Here is a 26,565-nt window from a genome sequence, read left to right on the forward strand (position 1 = left end):
ACCATGATCCAAAATTTGGGCAACATTTTGGTGCAGACTAAGCCAACCAATAGATGTGAAGCTGTCTGATGATATGATCAAGGTTTTCCAGCATGAGCCACTGTGATACATCTTGTGCTGATGTTTGATACGCAAAGGGGCACATGTATTAGGGCATGTACATCTGAAAAACGGTGTACAAGCCCTGAAATTGGCAAAATTTTTGGTGCACGGGCAAGAATAGCCTTTCTTCATGCCAAGTGGGCATGGAGTGGTGTGAAGCAGGCACAGCCAGCCCACTATGCTGTGGGCAAGCTATAGCCTGTGTCCGTTCATGGATAGGCTATGGTATAGTTCTACATAAGGCTGGACCTGGTATAGAAATGCCCTCTGGGTGCAGCGCAGCCTCCCGATGGGATTTATTAGGAGGCAGGTGCTGGGGGTCGGGATTTCATTATAACAAATATGCTGCACATTGTCCATATGTTACGCAAAATTACTTTGCCTCAATTTTTCAACAGCAAAAGTTTTCAATTTTCCAACTTTCTCATTGGCTTCTTCATGACTTTTTCCAAAAGTTTGGCAACTACTCCTGTACTCAAAGTCATAGAACATACTAAGGCGGCCATAAAATGTAACTTTTTGGCAGGACACTGGTGCCACCAAAACTAGGGATAAGTGAATCATCCAAAATCTGGAAAAGCTTTGCAGAATTTTTCAAAAGATTCAGTTCAGGTCCGAATAAAATCATCCCGAACTGTTGTTGCTACAATTGAAATCTTATATAACACCCTCTAGTCCTCTGTTCTTCTGAAAAAGCTCATGTTTCATGAATTTTTAAAGAATTTTTACATTTTCCCTTCCCCACCCTCGTCCCTAATTAAATGACGGTATAAGCTTGTGGCCATATTTGGATTCAATGGGGCACATTTACTTACCCGGTCCAGATTCGATCCCGCGGTGCGTTGTCCGACGTGGATTCGGGTCTGCGGGATTCACTAAGGTCCATGCGCCCGATATCCAGCAGGTGTCGCTGCTGCGCCGAGGTCCGCCGGAGTTCACCTTCTTCTTCCCGCTGCATGTAAGTGCTGATCCGGCGACACAAATTCCTTTTTAAATTCCGTGTTTTTTCCGAATCCGTCAAGTTGTTTGACGGTCACGTCCCCCGATTTCTGTCACGGGAAAGTCGGCGCCGATGCGGCACAATCCGATTGCGTGCGCCAAAACTTGGGGCAATTCATTGCAAAACGGTGCAAATCTGAAATATTCGGGAAATACCGACGGAATCGCGGCCGCAGGACCCTTAGTAAATGCGCCCCAATGTGTAGCTTAAAAATGCCAGATTCGGACCAAATCTACGAACCAACGGAAAGATTTTCTCATCTCTAGCCAAACCCCAATCCCCCGGACCTCCTAATGTACATGCACACTTGGCTCAGCTAGCACAGCATGCATGTGTTATTGGGTATAGAGTAATTCAGTGGCCATTAGACATCTATGGTAGAGGACAAGGGATCGGTCAAATTGAATTCGAACATGCCCAATCCTTCTCTCCCCAACATTTTTGCTATGGTTTCCAATTTTTCTTATAATGTTCCAAAATTGTACAATATTTTAGGATAATTTTCTACACATCAGGGCTGGCAGTCAGACAGCTGTCAGCACAATGACGAGTGATATAAATGCGTCCCAATAAGGTAGATTACAGAGTGTTTAGTGAATAAGTAAGAGCTATCGATGTACATATAGAGTCGCCGGCTGCGTCGCAAGATACCAACAAGTCAATGAAAGAAGAATCTCTCCATTAATCAAGTTAATTAGCAGAATAAGTGCTCTGGAATTGACTGTCGAAGACACGGGGATCGGTGAACATCTCTGAAGCCTTCAATTAACCACAGCGCTCAATAGGGATAAATTATAGACAGGGAGGCCGAGCTAGTAAATGTTTCATGAGGCAACCAATCACGTCAGACAAAGGAGAAAAATAAATAATAATACAAAATTAGGTCAGTTTTGTTAATAAATTGCACTTAGGGGAAGCAGTAAACGAGCAAAAAGACAAAAAATGAACATAAACAATGAAAAGAATGGATGTCCATGTCCCGAAGAGCTTACAATCTACAGGAAATATCATGTATGTTATTAGGCTTCCCTTTACCATAGTAAAGGGGTTCCTTCACTTCCCTTAGAGTATGTTCACACCCAATCTGCTTTGGATTTTGGTAGTTAAAGGGGTTGGCCACATTACATTATGGTTTTTGTAATATGTAAGTATGTGTGGGGGGCAGGATATTAGGTAATTTATCAATATTCATCTATTAATAGTTCTGCTCCACTTTCTTGATTTGTGGAGCCTCCCTAATAAAGCCATTGGCCTCACCTTTCTGTGTGTTGTTAGTAGCAGCAGGGCTGTGAAAAATGCACATATATCCCAGGATTGTAGCTGGACTTGGATTATTCGTTCTGAGATCTCTGTATTCAACTGCTCCCCAGCACATCCCCTTTGCTGTGATATCTAAACAGAGGGAGATTGGAGGCGCTGTTTTCATTGAAAAGATCTCACACACCAGTGCACCAGAATGCTCCATGTCCAGCTACAGTCCTGGAATGTCAATGCATTTTTCACAGTCCTGCTGCTACTAACACACACACAAAGGAAAAATGTATGAATACCACTCTTTACAAGGACAATACATAACATTGGTTTTATATTGCCAAAATTGCTGGTAGACTCCCTTTAAGACAGGGCAAACACTCCATAATATTCAAAAATTACCCCCTTCCCATTAGGCTGTATATGAACATAACACCCTGCCAGGACCTTATAATAGAATTCATGAATATAGAATTAAGGTCCTGGCAGGGCGATTGGGGGAAGAACTCCGATGCAACATATGTGCAGTCTCCCTGCAGCACTTAAAGGAAATGTACCATCAAAATCCATCCTGATAAACCAGGGACATTACCCATAGATCCAGGAACCGTGACTGTGGTATCTTCTTACATGTGTTATCCATGTCCTCCTTCCTTCTAAAAAACCTTTAAGATTATTCTAATGAGCCTGAAAGACTCTGATGGGTGTTTCCAGAGCCCCTCAGTGATGTCTTTTTACTGGTTGTTACAATGTGCAGAGCAGGTCTCCCCTCCCCCTGTACTTCCTGCTGCTGCTGCTATATTACACAGAAAGAGGAAGGAGGGTTGGGTGAGACATGTTCTGCTCATTGTAACAGCCTGTGAATCTGCAGCATGAAGGGGCTCCGGTAACGACCACCAGTGTGCTTTAGGCTCCTTAATATAAATTTATAATGATATTTTTAGAGGGTGGGAACACGTGGATAACAAATATAAGTAGATTACCACAGTCACGGTGCCTGGATCTATGAGTAAGTGACAAATCAACCATTTGTGGGCCCTTTCGTTGTGAAATATCCCAGAATTTCTATTGGTCAGCGCCAGGTGCCGGTACTTACGTTCTGATTCTGTCGTTATCGCTGGGCATATCCACAGCCGTATTAAACTGATAGTTCAGCATTTCTGTCCCGAACAAATCATATTCCAGGTACGACCCTTGTGCGGCAAACTCCAGCAGTTTCGTCTCGTCAAATATAGTCCTAGGACAAAGAGAAACGACGCTTTTTATTACCGAAATGTTGACATTGGGCATTTTCTATTAAGAAGGATTAAGTCTCTCTATGTATACAGACAGGCGGTGATTACATAATGTGGTCACTTTCCTCACGCCCAGAGTAATTACATAGATGTCTCTAATCAGGAGGATCGGGGGCGCCTGGGCTCTACGTGGTTAATTTCACACGGTAGATACAAGATATTTAATTTCCCCTCAGTAATTATCAGAAAATTTACTAAAATCAAATGTTTTTCTAATTTTTAGGTAATATTAGGTCCTGTATGACAGGCCTAAGACTAAGACTAACAACTTCCTCTACATCTTGTCACAAGGACTTATGGTCCTCATCTATACACTTCTATATAAGTCCTACATCTATTTAAACAGACCCCAGGAAGGATACACACAATGCAGGCTGAGGGTCAATGTCTAGAGGTTATGGGAATGGTAAATCACCTGCTGTATAGATCCTATGCTCACGCTGGGATTTCCTGCTCTGAGAGAGGCAGAGAGAGCGGTTTCATTAAGGTACACAGAGCTGGTCCATAGAAAGCGGCTGAAAATTTTTACAGAGATATAAAAATGGTCCGTACTATAATGTTATTTTTGTTTTTAATTATGCAACGCCCCTGCCAAAGTATAGGCAAGGTGGTTGTTTTAAATAGCGTCCTCCCCATGTTAGGAGCTGTTAGGGAACCTGATCACCTCTCTAGGAGGTCTCTAAATACTGGGAAACTTTGTAATGAAAGCTGTAGCTACTGCCTGGTAAGTGTAGTCGGAATGTTGTTATCCAATGAGAATCTCTATACTATTGTACAGCAAGCTGGAAGCTGATTGGAGAATGCTAACACCTGACCAAGGATGTATAAAACCCCTGGTGGGCGGGAGCACAGGAGGAGAGTGAGAGACTCCATCTTGGAGCACATGTCAGCGCCTGTAAGTAGAGGGAAGTGCAGCTCCTGAAGAGCTGTACCAGCCAGTGTCTCAATACCAGGAACCAGAGGTGTCTCAGGCCACTTCCTAGTACCCAGGGCGTGTCTGGAGAACTGTAAGTTGATTTGCACAACGTTGCCTCCGTCTGATCCCTGGATACGGCTGTTACCACCACGGGCTTCCCCATCCATTACCCAGGGACTTATCTTACAGACACTCAGGGGTTGCCCCAGGGAGAACCAGTGCATCAGCCTCTCCCTCCATATTTCTTGCACACACCACCTGCTGTAGACCAGCCAGGCTGTAGGACAGCCCTCCGGTCCCCATACCAAGCACCGTGACATCAGCGTGCCCTAGGCCGCAAACACCAGCCACCAGGTATTCTGGGCCCCGGCTGCCTCCAGGCCCCAAGAAAAGGCTAAGCTCCAGTGGGGGATGTTGCATATAGATTATTGTATATTCTATTCTGTTTAAGGAAAATCTACCATCAAAATCCTTCATGTGGTATCTTCTTATATTTCTTATCCATGTCCTCCTTCCTTCTAAAATCAATTTTTATAATTATGCTAAAGAGCCAGAAGGGCTCTGTGGGATATTACCCGAGCCTCTCTGTGCTGTATCTTCACAGGCTTTTATACTGTCTCTGCCTCCCTCGGTGCTCCCTCAGTACTTCCCCATCTCTCTGCCTGCTGTAATCTCATTTGGCACACTGTTGGGGGGGTGGGGATACTACTGCACAGTGTAAAAGCTTGTGAAGCTACAACATTGAGAAGCTCAGGTAACATGCTCAGAGCCCTTCATTCGCATTAGCATAATATTAAAAGTTGACTTTAGAAGGAAGGAGGCCATGGATAGCAACTATAAGATGATCACCACAATCCCGGTGCCTGGATCTATGAGTAATGTCCCTGGTTTATCAGGATGGATTGTGATGGGAGATTTCCTTTACATGAATTGTTAGACAAGGAGAATATGTACAGAACTGGTCCTGCTGGTCTCTACTTCAGGGTTGTTATCATAGGAAGGGAAGTTACTGGACAAGAAGCCGTCTGTGATCAGAGGAAAGGTTTCTGCACAGGCTTACTGTAGGGCGTGTTCACACAGGCAGATTTTTGACTTGGAATAATTTGCCTCAAACTCCACTCCCTATTAATTTCAATGGGTGCGTGTTGCAGATTTCTTTTTTTATTGCTTTCATAAAAGGAATTAGTTGCAACCTTAATATCAGCAGCAAAAAAACTTGTGCTGATATTCTCCTCGTCATGTGAACAGATCTTAAGGAGGAATTTACTGTAAGAGCAGCGACTATAGAACTTCCTACCAGCAGAAGTAGTCATAGGATATTCTCTGCAAGATGTGTGTGCGTCTGTACCGGAGTGTAACATTGTTATAGACTACAGGGAGGGCTCATTGGTGCAGAGATTTATTCCGGATCAATGGAATCAGAAATGACTTTTTCCCCTTGAAGGACATCTATCACCAGGATGAAGGATAGTAAACCAAGCACACCGACATACTGATGTGTGCCCCCTCTGGCAGGATCCGCTATTCTTTTAGCTTCTTATGACCTTGTTTTTGCAAAAAAAGGCTTTATAAATAATGCAAATGAGCCTGAGGGGCTCTGGGCTCCATTAACAGCTATGGAACCTGGAGCCCCTGAGGCTTGTTTGCATCATTTATAAAGCCTTTTTTTTGCAAAGACAAGGTCATAAGAAGCTGAAAGAAAAGCAGATCCTGCCAGAGGGGGCACACACCAGTATGTCAGTGTGCTTGGTTTACAACCCTTCATCCTGGTGGCAGATGTCCTTTGAAGGGTTTGTCCCAAAATTTGCATTTCAAGCTGATCAGTGAGGGACCCCCAACAATCACAAAAATGACGCCCAGCAATCTGGAGAATGGGGTCCTGTTCTCCATAATGGATGAATGGGCAGGTTGAGAATGCGTTGAATACTATGGTAATGATGGTAATTGGTAAGCATAGCTCACAGGTATCTCCAGGAAAGTAACTCTCAGACAGTGAAGATACCTGAGCGCTGTGCTCTGCAATTTCTAAAAAAACTCATACACCTTTCCTGCTTCCCCCGCTGCTGGCTATATACTGGGGCAGGGGGCTGGCTATATACTGGGGGCAGGCTGCTATATACTATGGGGCAGGGTCCAGCAGGCTATATACTGGGAAGCTGTGACTAATGCATTTCCCACCCTCGGCTTATACTTGAGTCAATAGGTTTTCCCGGGTTTTTGTGTTAAAATTAGGGGCCTCGGCTTATACTTGGGTATATACGGTATGTATATATATATATATATATATATATTTTTTTTTTTTTTTTTCCAGTATCTTAAATTATTACAATGAGACGAAAAGATCATCTGAGAATTCTGCCTTTTTTAACCCGTTCTGAGCCTGTTCCAAGGTTTTATCAGAACCTTTAGTAACTAAATTAGGGAAGGTCACAAATAACAGTGACTGTCCTGGCCATATGTAAATAATCAGACATAAAAGAATTTCATTTAGGAAAGATCTTGCTGATGGTACTAGGTCCCGCTGCTCCCACTACTTACCTATCGAGATGAGACATGACAGTCTTGGAGATATCCGCCCCGGCCTCCTGCAGGATGCGCACAATCTGGAAGGGAGCCTCGCTGTCTCTGCCAGGATGAATATTCACAGGACATCCAAGCTGTGCCTGAGCCTCAGCCGTCGCCCCAAGAATTTTCTTCTCGCTGTCAGTCAGTGGCCACGAGCATCCGATCTCTCCGATTATTCCACATTTTATATCCGTCCCATCTGCTCCCTGGAGAACTTCATTAACCAAAACCTCAGTCAACTAATAAAGAGACATCACAAAAAAAATAGTGAAGAATATCCTGGCACAAAGGCAGAGAAAACAATACAAAAAGCACAAATAAAATCATAATGATAATAATAAAAATATATATTAAAATTTCACTATGGCCTCCGAAAGACCGGAAAGTTTGATCTAAAATATTCTGAAAATACGTAGATTCAGGATCCTTAAAGGGGTTGTCCAGGATCGTAGATTTTTTTTTTTTTTACCTTTGGCCCCAGATGGTGTAAAAATAATAAAAAAATGTGCACATCAGGCTTTATTTTCAGCCCAGGATAACTTCTCCCAGTCTTTGGTGGCATACAGAGGTGGTATATAGAAGTGGCACAGAGGTGGTATATAGAAGTGGCATACAGAGGTGGCATACAGAGGTGGTATATAGAGGTGGCATACAGAGGTGGCATATAGAAGTGGCATACAGAGGTGGTATATAGAGGTGGCATACAGAGGTGGTATATAGAGGTGGCATACAGAGGTGGTATATAGAAGTGGCACAGAGGTGGTATATAGAAGTGGAATACAGAAGTGGCATACAGAGGTGGCATACAGAGGTGGCATACAGAGGTGGCATACAGAGGTGGTATATAGAAGTGGCATACAGAGGTGGCATACAGAGGTGGTATATAGAAGTGGAATACAGAGGTGGCATATAGAGGTGGTATATAGAGGTGGCATACAGAGGTGGCATATAGAAGTGGCATACAGAGGTGGTATATAGAGGTGGCATACAGAGGTGGTATATAGAGGTGGCATACAGAGGTGGTATATAGAAGTGGCACAGAGGTGGTATATAGAAGTGGAATACAGAGGTGGTATATAGAGGTGGCATATAGAAGTGGCATACAGAGGTGGCATACAGAGGTGGCATACAGAGGTGGCATACAGAGGTGGCATACAGAGGTGGCATACAGAGGTGGTATATAGAAGTGGCATACAGAGGTGGTATATAGAGGTGGCATACAGAGGTGGTATATAGAGGTGGCATACAGAAGTGGCATACAGAGGTGGCATACAGAGGTGGCATACAGAGGTGGCATACAGAGGTGGTATATAGAAGTGGCATACAGAGGTGGCATACAGAGGTGGCATACAGAGGTGGTATATAGAAGTGGAATACAGAGGTGGCATATAGAGGTGGCATATAGAAGTGGCATATAGAAGTGGCATATAGAAGTGGCATACAGAGGTGGCATACAGAGGTGGCATACAGAGGTGGCATACAGAGGTGGTATATAGAAGTGGCATACAGAGGTGGTATATAGAGGTGGCATACAGAGGTGGTATATAGAGGTGGCATACAGAGGTGGTATATAGAAGTGGCACAGAGGTGGTATATAGAAGTGGCATGTAGAGGTGGTATATAGAGGTGGTATATAGAAGTTGTATATAGAAGTGGCACAGAGGTGGTATATAGAATTGGCATACAGAGGTGGTATATAGAGGTGGCATACAGAGGTGGTATATAGAAGTGGCACAGAAGTGGTATATAGAAGTGGCATACAGAGGTGGTATATAGAGGTGGCATAGAGGTTGTATATAGAAGTGGCACAGAGGTGGTATATAGAAGTGGCATACAGAGGTGGCATATAGAAGTGGCATGCAGAGGTGGTATATAGAGGTGGCATAGAGGTTGTATATAGAAGTGGCATACAGAGGTGGCATATAGAAGTGGCATACAGAGGTGGCATACAGAGGTGGTATATAGAAGTGGCATACAGAGGTGGCATACAGAGGTGGCATATAGAAGTGGCATATAGAAGTGGCATACAGAGGTGGCATACAGAGGTGGTATATAGAAGTGGCATACAGAGGTGGTATATAGAGGTGGCATACAGAGGTGGTATATAGAAGTGGCATACAGAGGTGGTATATAGAGGTGGCATACAGAGGTGGTATATAGAAGTGGCACAGAGGTGGTATATAGAAGTGGCATACAGAGGTGGCATACAGAGGTGGTATATAGAAGTGGAATACAGAGGTGGCATACAGAGGTGGCATACAGAGGTGGCATACAGAGGTGGCATACAGAGGTGGCATATAGAGGTGGTATATAGAGGTGGTATATAGAGGTGGTATATAGAGGTGCTATACAGGTGGCATACAGAGGTGCTATTAAGAGGCTTGGTGTTGACTTGACGACAGCGCACACCCACTACAGTCTAGTAGAAGACGTGGCTTTAGTGGGTATGTGATGTGGGAGTACAACTTTAAGAGTTTTCTTATATTTATGCAAATTAGTCTTTCGGTGCCATGTCTGCTGGGAGGTATCAACCAATGTGTATGTGGCAGTGCTGGGGGGGGGGGGGGGAGGGGGGCTAACAAGTGGCCATAGTGGCCCCATCTGCGGCAAGAACGTACCATGCACACCGGGTTATGCCATGGATTTCAGGGTGGCTGCCTTGGGTTTCAACCTTTCCAAACCAGAATTTACAGCTCAATTTGACATTTGGGCGCTTTTGGAGGTAACCAAGGGCCCAAGCCTTCTAGGGGGCCCATGGTCACCCAAATCACCCACCAAATTTTATCCTGAGAAGAACCTTCACCCATGAAATCCTCGTACATCTGTTCCTGCTCTCTATACACATGTACACAAGAGCCATTTCACGACCTTTGAAGGTCCTAAATCCGCAGATTGAAAGCAGAAGGGGCACCTCCTCCATTCCCCAAGAAGCTGATTCTGGTACCAGATGTAGGAAGTGATCCCAGACTTGTAGGGACTATAATATTCATACAGACCAGGGTCCATGGCAGTCCATTGATATATGATTTGGTCAATCACATCCACCACGTTGGTACTGGTATATCCTTCTGGGTTAGCCGCTGGATATTTTGTAACCCAGACAATGCTGGCCGATCTTATATACTTATATTCTATCCATAAGATAGGGCATGAGTGTCTTATCACTGGAGGACGAGAACCGGGCCCGCCACCCATCAAAAGATGACAACCAGGTCAACCACCAATCACGAGAATGGGAACCTGAAAGTGCTGTAGGGTCCTTCGGGAGGCGGGGCTCTCTGATCCATTTTTTTACCCACTTCTATGGATCTTCTCCAGAAGAGCCACAAAACAGAATGGGGCACTGGTAGGTTACACAAGCATTTATTGAAGCACTAAAAATGTGTGAAATCTTGGACCCCCAACAATCATTGCCCAGTTGTGTTACCGAATCTGCACACCTTAATAACATTGCCTTTAATGGCAGCGAGATGCACGACAGGGAAACTTCTTTCTATGTGGCATTATATTTCCCGTTAATAGGGGACTCATCGTATCACAGGCTGAAGGGAAGAACAAGGAAGGTCCTGTCAGGCTGAAGGGAAGAACAAGGAAGGTCCTGTCAGGCTGAAGGGAAGAACAAGGAAGGTCCTGTCAGGCTGAAGGGAAGAACAAGGAAGGTCCTGTCAGGCTGAAGGGAAGAACAAGGAAGGTCCTGTCAGGCTGAAGGGAAGAACAAGGAAGGTCCTGTCAGGCTGAAGGGAAGAACAAGGAAGGTCCTGTCAGGCTGAAGGGAAGAACAAGGAAGGTCCTGTCAGGCTGAAGGGAAGAACAAGGAAGGTCCTGTCAGGCTGAAAGGAAGAACAAAGAAGGTCCTGTCAGGCTGAAGGGAAGAACAAGGAAGGTCCTGTCAGGCTGAAGGGAAGAACAAGGAAGGTCCTGTCAGGCTGAAGGGAAGAACAAAGAAGGTCCTGTCAGGCTGAAGGGAAGAACAAGGAAGGTCCTGTCAGGCTGAAGGAGCCCTGAACGTACAGAACTTCCACAAATTATAGAGAATGAAAGCTACAGAACCATTTTAATGAAGATGTCGAAGACCTGGAATCTAAGGTGTTACTTATCCTTAAAATATAGGAATCCCATTTCTGAAAAGAATGAAAGAAATTGGTAATTGGATCCGCTTGTTTCAGAGATAATGGGGCACATTTACCAAGGGTCCACAGACTGCGATTCCGTTGCGTTTTTCAGAATATTACCGTTTTGCGCTGTTTGTCCCCGAATTCCACCAGGTTTTTGGCGCACGCGATCGGATTATGTCGCATCGGCGCAGGATTGCATGCAACGAAAATCAAGGGGCGTGGCCGTCGGAAAACCCGACAGATTCGGGAAAAAACGCTGTATTTACAAAAAAAATTCTGTCGCAAGATCAGCACTACAGCACGTCATGTAGATTTGTGGGGCCTAGTTATTGAGATCCCCTTCCATGGACCACCATCTGAAGTTGGGGGAGGGAGTATCACTTTTCATAAGACTTTCCTGTGAATGGGACCACGACTAAGAGAACCTTATGCAAATTTGATAAATAATAATTAAAGGGATTTTCCTTTACACATCTACACTCACCGGCCACTTTATTAGGTACACCTGTCCAACTGCTCGTTAACACTTAATTTCTAATCAGCCAATCACATGGCGGCAACTCATTTAGGCATGTAGACATGGTCAAGACAATCTCCTGCAGTTCAAACCGAGCATCAGTATAGGGAAGAAAGGTGATTTGGTGCCTTTGAACGTGGCATGGTTGTTGGTGCCAGAAGGGCTGGTCTGAGTATTTCAGAAACTGCTGATCTACTGGGATTTTCACGCACAACCATCTCTAGAGTTTACAGAGAATGGTCCGAAAAAGAAAAAACATCCTGCCACCCGTTACAACCAAGGTAGGCAGAAGAGCATCTCTGAATGCACAGTACGTCGAACTTTGAGGCAGATGGGCTACAGCAGCAGAAGACCACACCGGGTGCCACTCCTTTCAGCTAAGAACAGGAAACTGAGGCTACAATTTGCACAAGCTCATAGAAATTGGACAGTAGAAGATTGGAAAAACGTTGCCTGGTCTGATGAGTCTCGATTTCTGCAGCGACATTCGGATGGTAGGGTCAGAATTTGGCGTCAACAACATGAAAGCAGGAACCATCCTGCCTTGTATCAGCGGCTCAGGCTGGTGGTGGTGGTGTCATGGTGTGGGGAATATTTTCTTGGCACTCTTTGGGCCCCTTGGTACAACGCCACAGCCTACCTGAGTATTGTTGCTGACCATGTCCATCCCTTTATGAGCACAATGTACCCTGTAACATCTGATGGCTACTTTCAGCAGGATAATGCGCCATGTCATAAAGCTGGAATCATCTCAGACTGGTTTCTTGAACATGACAATGAGGTCACTGGACTCAAATGGCCTCCACAGTCACCAGATCTCAATCCAATAGAGCATCTTTGGGATGTGGTGGAACGGGAGATTCGCATCATGGATGTGCAGCCGACAAATCTGCGGCAACTGTGTGATGCCATCATGTCAATATGGAGCAAAATCTCTGAGGAGCTTCCAGCACCTTGTTGTATCTATGCCACGAAGAATTGAGGCAGTTCTGAAGGCAAAAGGGGTCCAACCCGTTACTAGCAGGGTCTACCTAATAAAGTGGCCAGTGAGGGTATATTCCATGAAAACCCTTTAAAGAAGTTTTGACGCCTTCTCTTGTGGACTTCACTTGTTGTCCTGATCCTGCTTGGTGCCCAACACATAAAGGAGGTGCTTGTAGATGCCACTAAGCCAATCACTGACTGGAGGCAGGGGTTCTGTATTTCCTGTGTGTCTCTTTTTACCCAGAATCACCAGTTCTTAGTTGTACTAGAGATATATTATTTCTCCCCCTGGAGAACTTATTTGCATATTCCTTTGTCAGAACCCTCAGAAGAACATGCATGCCCTTTAAGACCTTTAAAGAAAATTAATACCTTCCTTGACCATTGGTAGAAACGAATCAGAGGAGAGTAGCGGGGCCAAGTGTCTGATCTGGCTTTTACTGTTTTTGGATGTTAGGGTCCCCATATTCCTTACCCAGAATCTTAAGCGAATCATGCATATTTTTAAGATTCTGTGCGCCTGAACAGGCATTCAACATTAGGCCTCCTGCCTCATCGCATGGACTGCTCACCTTGTATAGAAGTGGGGTCCTTGCATTATACTAAAATAAGGATCTGACGGCTGCTGGTTCCGCAGTCAAGAAGTCCTTGCATCATATTTTGGAATAATGCAAGGACTCCTCTTCTAAACAAGGTGAGCTGTGGGTCGGCAAGATGTGGTCAGGGTGAACTGGGCACTTGATATCTGTTGTGATCTGTTGGATGCACATCTGTTACTTGAGAAGAATTGTTCAACAAGACAGATGGACCACTCAACAGATATCTGCCATCGGTCATCATCTGCTCCTGCCTTGAGAAGACATCGATGGTCACCAGAAAATGTTCTAAATTGGGTTTTTCCAGACAGATCAAAATGTAAGTAATCTCCTGCAAGACGGTCTTTGTAGACTCCCCATTTAGGGCCAGTTGTAATGGGAGTCAAGACAGACAGGACAGTGACAGACAGCCCCCAATAGCCCTGCCTGCTTGCCTCTATGTACCTTAATCATACAGGACAACCCTGAAGACAATCCCTCCCTAGGCTACTGTGCAGACACGCAACTAACAACACAACTAAATGGTAAAACACAGTAAGGGGTAGTTAACAGTTCGTGAGAGAGCAAACAATGAACAGACTCGCAAATATAGAAGCCAATATGGAAGCTAAACAAAGCCAATAATCAAATACCAAGAGTTCTGAAGTATCAAATACAGCAGAACAGAATATAAGCTAGCAAGGAATTTGACCAGCAAGGAATGAGCTGCATGCAAGATATTTATAATGATGAGGAATTCTGCCCCAGGTGGTAGGAGCAGGTACTCACATACTGTTAAAGGGCATCTACCACCAGGATGAAGGACTGTAAACCAAGCACACTGACATACTGGTGTGCAACCCCTCTGGCAAGATCCACTCTTTTTTTTAGCTTCTTAAGCCCTGGTTCATACAAAAGAAGGCTTTTAAAATTATGTAAATTAGCCTGTGGGACTCCAGGCTGCATAGGTTTTAATTGAGCCTGGAGCCCCTCAGGCTCATTTGCATACATTTTAAAGTGATTTTTTCTTAAAAACAAGGGTAAAGTAATCTAAAAGAAGAGAAGATCCTGCTAGAGGGGGCACACACCACCATGTAAGTATACATGTTTTACAATCCTTCGTCCTGGTGGTAGATTTCCTTTAAGTCTTGCTGGTGGCCAAGAGCCTGGCTGCAGAGAGACACATGTGATGAATACAATTCACAACCGGCAACTAGAACATAATTCACACTGCCGGACGAGAGTAAACCATAGAAACTAGTGGAAAAGCACTTCATCATCCTATTAGCGAGAATCAAGGAAGACGCTTAATTCAATGCATGAAATCAAGAAAATTAACATTTTTTAAAAATTTTTTATGCTCTGATACTATTTTGATCAAATTTAAATAGTCAATTATAATTTAGATATTTTATCATTATTTAAAAATTCCAAATATCTTGTCTACCTGCTCAACGGACATTGCCCGTGTCTCCGCACTGTGAGTGGCGTCCACGTAGAATCCAGCTCCGGAGATAACGTGGACACCAGTTTCTTGTGCCAGTTTTTGAAGCGTCTTTACGTCTCTGCTGATTCCCGTAGTAGTGTTTTCCACTATACAACGTCCACCTGCGGCCTTAAAGGCGATGAGCTCTTCTCTTATGGCCTCCACCTCCTGGTTCAGAAGGAGGTTCTCCTTATTGCTGTATGGATTTTGTTTTAGCCAGTACAGGTTCTTCATAGCGATGGGTCCGTCGGCCAAGTTGGCTTCATGTGCGGGGGGTGGATAGTAACAGCACTCAAAGGTCATGGTCAAGTGTTCATGTGTCAGGGTGTATCCCAGCTGATCCGGGGGGATGAGCCCTAAAACGGTCTGGATTCTGCCACTTAGAGATGACATGTTCTGTATGGAAAAAAGGAGAAGAATGAAGAAACAATGAAGAATAATTTTGACAATACTGTAGACCAGTGATTTTCAACCTTTTTTGAGCCGCGGCACACTTTTTAAACTTAGAAAATCCTGAGGCACACCACCAACCAAAATAGCACAAAATGACACTAAAACAGTCATAAAAGGCCTCCCTTTACTAATAAAAAGGCCCTAGCGGCCTCCCTTTACTAATAAAAAGCCCCTGGCGGCCTCCCTTTACTAATAAAAAGCCCCTAGCTGCCTCCCTTTACTAATAAAAAGCCCCTAGATGCCTCCCTTTACTAATAAAAAGGCCCTAGCTGCCTCCCTTTACTAATAAAATTCCCCTAGATGCCTCCCTTTACTAATAAAAAGCCCCTAGCTGCCTCCCTTTACTAATAAAAAGGCCCTAGCTGCCCCCCTTTACTAATAAAAAGCCCCTAGCTGCCTCCCTTTACTAATAAAAAGCCCCTAGCTGCCCCCCTTTACTAATAAAAAGCCCCTAGATGCCTCCCTTTACTAATAAAAAGCCACTAGATGCCTCCCTTTACTAATAAAAAGCCCCTAGATGCCCCCCTTTACTAATAAAAAGGCCCTAGCTGCCTCCCTTTACTAATAAAAAGCCCCTAGCTGCCTCCCTTTACTAATAAAAAGCCCCTAGATGCCTCCCTTTACTAATAAAAAGCCCCTAGATGCCTCCCTTTACTAATAAAAAGGCCCTAGCTGCCTCCCTTTACTAATAAAATGCCCCTAGATGCCTCCCTTTACTAATAAAAAGGCCCTAGCTGCCTCCCTTTACTAATAAAAAGCCCCTGGCGGCCTCCCTTTACTAATAAAAAGCCCCTAGCTGCCTCCCTTTACTAATAAAAAGCCCCTAGATGCCTCCCTTTACTAATTAAAAGCCCCTAGCTGCCTCCCTTTACTAATAAAAAGCCCCTAGCTGCCTCCCTTTACTAATTAAAAGCCCCTAGCTGCCTCCCTTTACTAATAAAAAGCCCCTAGATGCCTCCCTTTACTAATTAAAAGCCCTTAGATGCCTCCCTTACTAATAAAAAGCCCCTAGCTGCCTCCCTTTACTAATAAAAAGCCACTAGCTGCCTCCCTTTACTAATAAAAAGCCCCTAGCTGCCTCCCTTTACTAATAAAAAGGCCCTAGCAGCCTCCCTTTACTAATAAAAAGCCCCTAGCTGCCCCCCTTTACTAATAAAAAGGCCCTAGCGGTCTCCCTTTACTAATAAAAAGCCACTAGATGCCTCCCTTTACTAATAAAAAGCCCCTAGAGGCCCCCCTTTACTAATAAAAAGCCCCTAGCTGCCCCCCTTTACTAATAAAAAGGCCCTAGCTGCCTCCCTTTACTAATAAAAAGGCCCTAGCTGCCTCCCTTTACTAATAAAAAGCCCCTAGCTGCCTCCCTTTACTAATAAAAAGCCCCTAGCAGCCTCCCTTTACTAATAAAAAGGCCCTAGCAGCCTCCCTTTACTAATAAAAAGCCCCTAGCTGCCTCCCTTTACTAATAAAAAGGCCCTAGCTGCCTCCCTTTACTAATAAAAAGCCCCTAGCAGCCTCCCTTTACTAATAAAAAGCCCCTAGCAGCCCCCCTTTACTAATAAAAAGACCCTAGCAGCCTCCCTTTACTAATAAAAAGGCCCTAGCAGCCTCCCTTTACTAATAAAAAGCCCCTAGCTGCCTCCCTTTACTAATAAAAAGGCCCTAGAGCCCCCCCTTTACTAATAAAAAGCCCCTAGCAGCCCCCCTTTACTAATAAAAAGCCCCTAGCGGCCTCCCTTTACTAATAAAAAGGCCCTAGCAGCCTCCCTTTACTAATAAAAAGCCCCTAGCTGCCTCCCTTTACTAATAAAAAGCCCCTGGCGGCCTCCCTTTACTAATAAAAAGGCCCTAGCTGCCTCCCTTTACTAATAAAAAGGCCCTAGCTGCCTCCCTTTACTAATAAAAAGCCCCTAGCTGCCTCCCTTTACTAATTAAAAGCCCCTAGCAGCCTCCCTTTACTAATAAAAAGCCCCTAGCTGCCCCCCTTTACTAATTAAAAGACCCTAGCGGTCTCCCTTTACAAATTAAGAGCCCGTGGCGGCCTCCCTTTACAAATTAAGAGCCCGTAGCGGCCTCTCTTTACTAGTTAAAAGGCCCTAGAGCCCCCCCTTTACTAATTAAAAGGCCCTAGAGCCCCCCCTTTACTAATTAAAAGGCCCTAGAGACCCCCCTTTGCTAATAAAAAGGCCCTAGAGGCCCCCCTTTACTAATTAAAAGGCCCTAGAGGCCCCCTTTACTAATTAAAAGGCCCTAGAGCCCCCCCTTTACTAATTAAAAGGCCCTAGAGGCCTCCCTTAACAAATAAAAAGCCCCAGCCTACCTTTACTAATAAAAACAAAGACCCTAGCTGCCTTCCCTATACAAATAATAACCCTATATACTTACCCTTGATGTCTTCTTCCGCGTACCTTCACTCCTAATGGCGATCCGCTCACCTTCTGTAGCTCCTGCACCGCGCGCCTCTGGTCACGTGACTTACGCGACCTGACGTCAGGTCGCGTCAGTCACGTGACATGGGCCGCGCGGTACAGGAGCTACAGAAGATGGGCGGATCGCCGACGCGGGGCTTGGAGGTAAGTATGGGGCATAAATAAGGGGGCGCGGCGGCAGCTCGATATCGGGGCAGCTTAGTTCGGGGAACTTTCCCCCGCGGCACACTCAACCTTGTGTCGCGGCACACTAGTGTGCCGCGGCACACAGGTTGAAAATCACTGCTGTAGACATATGGTCAGAAATGGTCACCACCTCCATCAACACTAACACATTGGGGGTCATTTACTAAGGGCCCGAATCACTATTTGTTGTCGCGTTTCCCGAAAGTTACCGTTTTGCGCCGAATTGCCCCGAGTTTTTGGCACACGCGATCGGATTGTGGCGCATCGGCGTCAGCATGCATGCGACGGAAATCGGGGGCGTGGCCGTCGGAAAACTCAACGGATTCAGAAAAGCCGCCGTACTTTTTAAAAAAAAATGTGTCCACACGCGCTTACCTGCACCCAGCAACGGATGGTGAACTCCAGTGAACTCCAACGGACTTCAGCGCAGCAGTGACACCTGGTGGACATCGGGCGTACTACCTTAGTGAATCGTCGGAAGACCCGAATCCTCGACGGAGAACCCGCCGCTGGATCGCGACAGGACCGGGTAAGTAAATCTGCCCCCCAAGATTTTTCCCCTACCCCAATCATTCCTAACCAATATCTATTTTTGGGTCTTTCTACTAGGATGAGTAGTGCCACGCTGTCTACTCCAGCTATGGACCTCCATCATATCAGAGTACAAAGTACACGTGTAGGACACAAGTATCAGTTAGCAGTATGCTACTTACCTTGTCTGGACCTAATGGGGACGGATGGGCCACACTAGAAAATCCTTCCTGCACTTGTGATGGGGAATCGCTTTCCCCAGGCCAAGACACTGGACCTTGGGGGTGCTCTGATTATATTATGTGCAGACACACCCCTGCGTATCCACAGGTGGGCTTTAAGGACCCTCCTACCTGGTATTTCATCCAGAACCTTGGAGAAGTTCTAGCATCTCAAGGGGAAGTCATAGCATCAGTGTTCTGGTCTCATTGGATGCGGGTGAATCCCTGGATCACATTGATACCAGACATGACCCATTTGTTATGGTTCCATTCAGAGATATTTGTATCTCGTGTACAGTGAGTCATAGCTATACAAGCCCCTGGTGATACAGATTCCAAAAATGTATTGGAATTTGGGCAGAGATGGACCAGAACTCCATAACTGTCCATAACATAACGGTCTGAGATTTTTATGACCCTTTGTCTGTTGCCAAACAAAATGGAGAAAAACCTCTGAAACAGGCGGCTGCGAAACCCCTTTAAGGCCAAACCTCCTTACTTAGGCTAAATTCAGTGTGCACGGTGGGCACACGTTGGCGCCAGGGAGAGGAGGAGGGAATGAGCGCCACTCACCCCTGCCCCTCTCCATGGGGCACGGTGCCGTATTCCGGGGGAAAGATCGGACATGTCCGGTCTTTCTCCTGCCTACGGAACGGTACGGTGCCACTCCCTTACGGCGCTGTGACCCATTGCCATCTATGGGGGACATATATACGCCGTATATACGTCCCCCATACAGCAGTGTGAATGTAGCCTTAGAAAAAGCAATAGGATACATTGTATCTTTTGGACGAGATGAAATACAGAATCACGTAGATTCTATAAAATATACACGTCGATATAACACAGCGACCCTGGCAGATATATAACGGGAAGACTGAAGATGTAGCTGAGGGGGGACCTTCAGGCGATCACTAGGGGAAGGGGGTGGATGGGTAAATCTTCTTTCATCTGTTACATGTTTTTTTTTTTTAAAATCTAGTTTAAAGGAGAAAACATGGAAGGTAGAGGGAGATCTACCACCCGGATTCTAAAGCAATGATGATACATCGAGTATTGAAGCTGTATATGATGTCATCAGCCAATTACATTGCATTACAGGTTATTTAAAGGGGTTGGCCACTTTACTTCAAGTTTTCTGTAATATGTGGGAGGCAGATGGAATTTACCAACATACATCTATGTATAAAAAGTTCTGCAAGGCATTCTTGATATGTAATTTAAAGCTGTGCAAGTTTCATAGTTTATACGGTTGAAAAAAGACACTTGTCCATCAAGTTCAACCAAGGAAGGGAAGGGATTGGATGAGGAAGGGATTTAGGGGAAACAATTCTATATAACATAACCATCAATGTTATTTAGGTGTAAAAAGGCATCTAGACCCTTCTTGAAGCTCTCTGCTGTCCCTGCTGTGACCAGCGCCTGAGCTCGGCTATTCCACAGATTGACAGTTCTCATAGTAAAAAAGTCTTGTGTCGCCTCTGGTAAATTTATTTTAGCTCTTCCGCCGTCAATCCTGTCCATGTTACAATTGAGCCTCATATTTCCTATATCTTTATTTGTATTAAAAAAAGATCTATAAAAAAATGTTCATTAAATCAGGGAACGAAAAGTTAGGTATTTTTAATGGTAAAACCTTATGTGATCACAGATTTAGTTTTGTTCTCTTTTCTTGCATGTAAATTTTTATTATAGTATTTATTATACAGTAATAATTCCAGATCTTAAAAACCTCAATGACGGATAGTAAATCGGGGGCCTGCAGCGTTATAGTGCAGGGAATAAGGCCTGATCTACATATAACAAAAAGTTTCTCACCTCTGCGCACACTATTTACGGTTTTTGTTTTTTTGACCTCCATTCTAAACCCAAAAATTCTATATCATATCATGAATCTACAATTCCCCTCCACGACGTGCTGTTTCATCCTGCCATGTATTTCTTCATGCCCTTGAGGTTTAAAAAAAAAAAATCACCACCAGTTTCCAAGAAACGCCGCGCCATACTGATAAATAATCGAGATTACAAGAGGATATTCCATTTTTTTTTGTGCCTTCCCTAAAATACATCCAGCAGGTCGCACTTACACCATTGATAAATTTACTGAATCCTGCAATCTGCAAATGTCAAAAAGAAACGGAAAAGACGAGTTTTTTTTTCTCCCGGGAGAATATTGCTCTACTCCTTCATGCCATCAATGTTTACGATTCTGAATAAGGTTTTATAACCGAGCCAGAGGACTTCATTCTGGGAGCGGAACATTTTACAGCCGGAGATGAATGTGTATATAACCAGTTCTATGGATGGAATGGAGCAGAAACTTTTTGCTAGTAAGAAGTGCAACTTTTTTTTTTTTTTTTTACAACTTTTCAGACAGGAACACTAAACTTTACATCATCCCATAGAATCCCAAAGAACAGAGACCAAGAAGCTGGAAAACATCGGATATTTCGGACTCAACTTGTTTTAGCTTATTCCATTGTTTCTATCTCTCTGAAAATTCTGGGGATCCTTCTTTTTCTTCCAAGATTTTAGAAGCATATAGAGAGCAGTATTATCAGCTGCCCATGTGATGCTCTGCTGAGGCTTTATGGGATTGATAACATACAGCATGGAAAAAGAGATCTCTAAGGGCGCGTTCGGACGTTGCGTTTTTACAACAGCTGAGGAGGGGCGATTTGCCTAATTACATCACTGTTAAAATGCGTGCGTTAACATTGAGTTTACAAACGTAAACGGTAATGTATTTAGGCAAATCACCTCTCATCAGTAGTTGTATATGCGTTTCAAACGCAATGAAATGCGACCAAAACGCAACGTGTGAACGGGCCCTAACAGTCAAGATGCTGTGTGCGAGTAGAGAGGAGACTGCACTGCAAGTAAATGGGGCTCATTTACTAAGGGCCCGAATCGCTCATTTTTGCCCTGGGTTTTTGGTGCACGCGATCAGATTGTGTCGCATCGGTGCCGGGTTTCATGCGACGGAAACCGCGGGCGTGGCCGTCGCAAAAACCGAGGAATTTTAAAAAAATGTGTCGCTTGACACGCACTTACATGCACCAGGAAGAGGATGATGAACTCTGGTGGACCTCGGCGCAGCAGCGACACCTAGTGGATATCGGGCGCACGACCTTAGGGTCGTTTGCAGACGCAGACAAAGCGGCAAGTGTAGCATCACTCTTAGGCCGCGGTCACACGTACCGCTAAGCGTCCGTCATAACGCGACGCTAGCGCACAGGGGGAGGTCCTCGGGCCGAACGCACATGCGTTTCCAGGGAAACGCATGCGATTGTTAAGCCGATCGCATGCGTTTTTCTAGCGTTCGGGCCGAGGACCTCCCCCTGTGGGCTAGCGTCACGCTATGAACGGACGTCTAGCGGTACGTGTGACTGCGGCCTTAGTGAATCCCAGCAAGCTCCGAATCAACGTCGTACAACACGCCGCGGTATCGCGAATGGACCGGGTAAGTAAATGAGCCCCAATGTGCGCTACTCATCATTGTATAAACTGAAACCAGGTACTGGAATGGAAGTCAAATTTTTAGCTGAAATGCTTCTTTAGGGTGTGGTCACACATCGCGTTTAACACATGCATTGCAAGAGCTGAAGAGAGATTTGCCTAATTAAACAACTGTTAACGCTTGCGTTTACGCATGTATTAACATTGTATTAACAAGCAATGTATTGTATTGAACAACGGTTCACGGTTGCGTTTTGTAAACACATGTGTTAACAGCTGTTTAATTAGGCAAATCTCTCTTCAGCTCTTGCAGTGCGTTTTTAAACCCATGCGTTAAATGCGACGTGTGACCGCACCCTTGAAGTGAACCTTTCACCAGAAATGTTAATTTTTTGCTGGTGACAAGTTCCTATAGCCAATACTATGCTAATTTTAAAAATGCCTTTGTAAGCAATGGGGCAAATTTACTAAGGGCACGTTTTCCTTGCGTTTGAAACGCGTATACAACACCTGATAAGAGGGGATTCGCCTAATTACATTACCGTTTACGTTTATAAACGCAATGTTAACACATGCGTTAACAAAACGCATGCATTAACACATGGTTAACGCATGCGTTAACATCAAGTTTACAGTTTGTAAACAGAAATGTTAACAGTGAGGTAATTAGACAAATCACCCCTCCTCAGCTGTTTTATATGCGTTTCAAATGCAATGAAAATGCAGGTCAAAACGCAATGTGTGAACGCATCCTCAGGGCGTTTTGGTTGCGTTTGAAACGCATATACAACAGCTGATGAGAGGTAATTTGCCTAATTACATTACCGTTTACGTTTGTAAACGCAATGTTAACGCACACGTTAACACTTTGTTAACGTGTGCGTTAACATAGCGTTTTCGATGCGTTTTGTAAATGGAAATGTTAACAGTGATGTAATTAGGCAAATCACCTCTCCTCATCTGTTGTATATGCGTTTCAAACGCAATGAAAACGCAGGTCAAAACGCAACGTGTGAACGCGCCCTCAGGGTTGCGGATCGCACTTTCGTAGGTTTGTTTGCTTTTTTCTGGATTTGCGCAGCTTTGACAGGTATTCAACAGAAGTTTGCGCTGGGATTGTGTTGCACGAGACTGGATTGTGGTGCAGCTACGCTGCTTTCATGCGACAGAAATGGGGGGGGGGGGGGAGGGCTGTCGGATGATCTGCGGGATTTAAAATTTGTCGTCAAATTGTGTCGCAAGACAATGCACTTACATGCACCGGGAAGAAGACGGTGAACTCCGGCGGACCTGAGCGGGGAAACGACACATGCAGGATATCGGGCGCACGATCTTAGTGAATCACGGCAGATTCATTACAGGCGGTCCCCTACTTAAGGACACCCGACTTACAGACAACCCATAGTTACAGACGGACCCCTCTGCCCACTGTGACCTCTGGTGAAGCTCTCTGGATGCTTTAAAATAGTCCCAGATTGCAATAATCAGCTTAAAATTGTCTGTAATGAAGCTTTATTGATAATTCTTGGTCCTATTACAGCAAAAAAATTTGAAACTCCAATTGTCCCTTGGGCAAAAAAAAAAAAATTGTCGGGAACTACAATGATAAAATATACAGTTTCGACTTACATACAAATTCAACTTAAGAACAAACCTACAGTCCCTATCTTGTACGTAACCCGGGGACTGCCTGTATACACGGACAATGCACTTTCTGTGAACTCCTCGGACAGGTAAGTAAATGTGCCCCAATATGTTTACAAAGGCAGTGCAAACGCCCGGGGACAGGGTGCGTCCGATTGCATCTGCCTTTCGAACACAATGTAAAACACGGGGTGCTGGTTATCGTTGATATTATAGACCGTTTGCCTTTAGTAGTAGTTGGACTAGGGCTTGAAGACACACTTATTTGTATGAACTCCAACCATTTTCATATATAGATGATACTCTATGAGAGCTCATGAGCAGACCGCCCCTTTGAGGCCGCAGTCACACGATCCGCTAGGCGTCCGTTCATAACGCGACACTAGCGCTCAGGGGGAGGTCCTCGGCCCGAACAACGCACATGCGTTAACAGGGAAACGCATGCGATTGATCAGCCGATCGCATGCGTTTCCCTGGAAAAGGCATGTGCATTGGGGCCGAGGACCTCCCCCTGTGTGCTAGCGTCGCGTTATGACCGAACGCCTAGCGGATCGTGTGACCGCCCCTTTGAAAGGAAATCTTTCTGTGCAAAATGTTGCGGTCTGCTCAAAGAGGTGTCACTGTATCTAAATGGCACTTGAAGAAATCCACCACAAGCCGCAGATACAACCCCATTCACATGTACAGAACAGATTTTAGTTGCAAAACCCAGATAAGTGGAGAGTATCTGAGTAACACCCCAGACGTCGCACGCTTCACTTACTTCTTACTTATTCTTATTTGCTGCTTTCCATGGAAAGTGAAAGAGCAGAGAAGTTTCCTTTGCACAGTAGGGAGCAATGTCCTGGTACAATCCCCACAGTGATTGGAGGATATATTGTGAGAGGGGATTGGTCAGTGCTCTCGCAGCAGCGTGGCCTTTGGCCCAGCCACTATGTATGCAGGATGTATACAATGACAGCTGACAGTATGCGATCCGTCTCTGCACCCTGGAAGGGAGCATGGCTGCTGATAGGGGGGACGCCTTGGGGACTCTGCTCAATCAGTCTCTTTGCTTGGTGCACACAATCCACTAAGTAACGATAACTGGATTAGACTTTGGATCTGCAGTGTTATCACACAGCAGGATAGTGGTGGAATGCATATTCTGTATCAGTAGTAATCTAGTTGTATCCACGGTCTGTAGTGTGTGTCCGCCATCCGCTGAGCCTCCATATATCAGCAGTCCAGATATGTCTACTTTATCCTTTGGTTCGGTACGATCACGGTGATACCAAAGTTACCTATAGGTTGCATTTTGTTTTAATACATTTTCACGAATTAAAACAAAGGGGCTCATTTACTAAGGGTCGCGCTGCTCACGTTCGTCGGACTGTGCACCTTTTTCGGAGATTACACGGCTTGCACAGTGTCTGCGCTGGGATTTTGGCGCACGTGATCCTTATTGGCGCAGCTGCACTGGCTTCCATGCGACACATTTTATTGGGCGTGCTGGCGGACTGTCTCACTGATTCGGACTGAGTGCAGGATTTAACTTTCAAATTGTGTCGCAAGCCCAGTGACTTAGATACACCACTAAAAATATGGTGAACTCCGGCGGACCTGAGCGGGGAAGCGACACATACAGGATATCGGGCGCACGATCTTAGTGAATAGCGGCACAGGGCATTATCATCGGACAATGCACTTTCTGTGAACTCCAGCGGCCGAGTATGTAAATGTGCCCCAGTGTGTACGAAAAAAAAAACATATTCGCCATCTTTTGTGAGATGAGCTGATATTTTCATTGCTACTGTTTTGAGGTCTTTGTGACCTTTTGATTACTTTTTATTACATTTTTTATGCTATCTAAAATGGTGTAACAGTCACCTTTCGGACGCTATTTTTCATTATGTGATTCACTGCTGGCAATAGCCATTTTTATATTTTCATAGATCGGGCATTTTGGGATACAGCGATACCTAACATGTTTGTGATTTTTACTGTTGATTTAGTTTTATATCAATTCTATATTCAATTCGTATTTATTATTTTTCAATTTTTTTTTAACTTTTTTTTCTTAGCCCCTCTAGGGTACTTTACCCCTAGATCAGTGATGGCTAACCTATGGCACGGGTGCCAGAGGTGGCACTCAGAGCCCTTTCTGTGGGCACTCAGGCCATCACCAGAGATGACTCCAGGTATCTTCCTCCAGTCCCAGACAGCCCAGGACTTGCTGTGCACAGAGGTATTTTAAAGTGACAGCTCTACCTGGGACTATTTCCTGCTTTATTGGTGTCCTCAGGTGCTGGTATCAATGAAAACTGTGACTGAGAAGGGAGTATAAATCACAAATTACATTTCTGTGTTGGCACTTTGCGATAAATAAGCGGGTCATTGTTGTAGTTTGGGCACTCGGTCTCTAAAAGGTACGCCATCACTGCCCTAGATGGTCTGATCGTTCTCCAATACTCCAATACTACTTTATTGCCGTATATGGCGTTATTACATAGGATTCATTACAATGAGCCACTGGCTCATTGTAACGAATCTTCAGAAACCCGAGGCTGTCATGACAACCGATCGCCACCTCCCATCAGGGGGAGCGACAATCTCAACAAAGATGGCGGCACCCACTCTTTTTTTCTCCACCTCCTGCCTAAAAGCAGGAGGAGGAGTGAACATTTGGAAGCAGCGATTGGACAGTGATTATGTAGTTGCATCACTTCCTGTACTCAGCGGAGGCCTAGGGAGGGAACAAAATGTAGCATCCGTCCCCCATGGCCTCCGCTGAGTGTATACATCGCTCAGCAGGAGGGAGCAGGATGGAAAGGTATAGCTTTCCACATTTTTCTATCCT

At 44.9% G+C, this 26,565-nt stretch overlaps 1 protein-coding gene across 6 annotated transcripts in view; it reads right to left on the reverse strand.

Annotated features, from left to right (window-relative positions):
• PTER (phosphotriesterase related) overlaps positions 1–26,565 on the reverse strand; it is a 94,421-nt gene that overhangs the window by 62,497 nt on the left and 5,359 nt on the right. For 2 of the 6 annotated variants that reach the window (XM_072154233.1, XM_072154228.1), the window contains exons 1-4: positions 21,678–21,806; positions 14,768–15,202; positions 7,103–7,368; positions 3,450–3,590 (exon numbers count right to left, since the gene is read on the reverse strand). In XM_072154233.1, the coding sequence (XP_072010334.1) occupies positions 3,450–3,590; positions 7,103–7,368; positions 14,768–15,199 (839 nt within the window). In that variant the 5' untranslated portion in view covers positions 15,200–15,202; positions 21,678–21,806. Of the gene's footprint in view, positions 1–1,795; positions 1,915–3,449; positions 3,591–7,102; positions 7,369–14,767; positions 15,203–19,524; positions 19,549–21,677; positions 21,807–24,489; positions 24,592–26,565 lie in introns of those variants that run through there. The other 4 variants (XM_072154232.1, XM_072154230.1, XM_072154229.1 and 1 more) reach the window with 4 other exon arrangements.

The sequence above is a fragment of the Engystomops pustulosus genome, chromosome 5 (genome assembly GCF_040894005.1).
Source record: "Engystomops pustulosus chromosome 5, aEngPut4.maternal, whole genome shotgun sequence".
Classification (NCBI taxonomy): domain Eukaryota; kingdom Metazoa; phylum Chordata; class Amphibia; order Anura; family Leptodactylidae; genus Engystomops; species Engystomops pustulosus.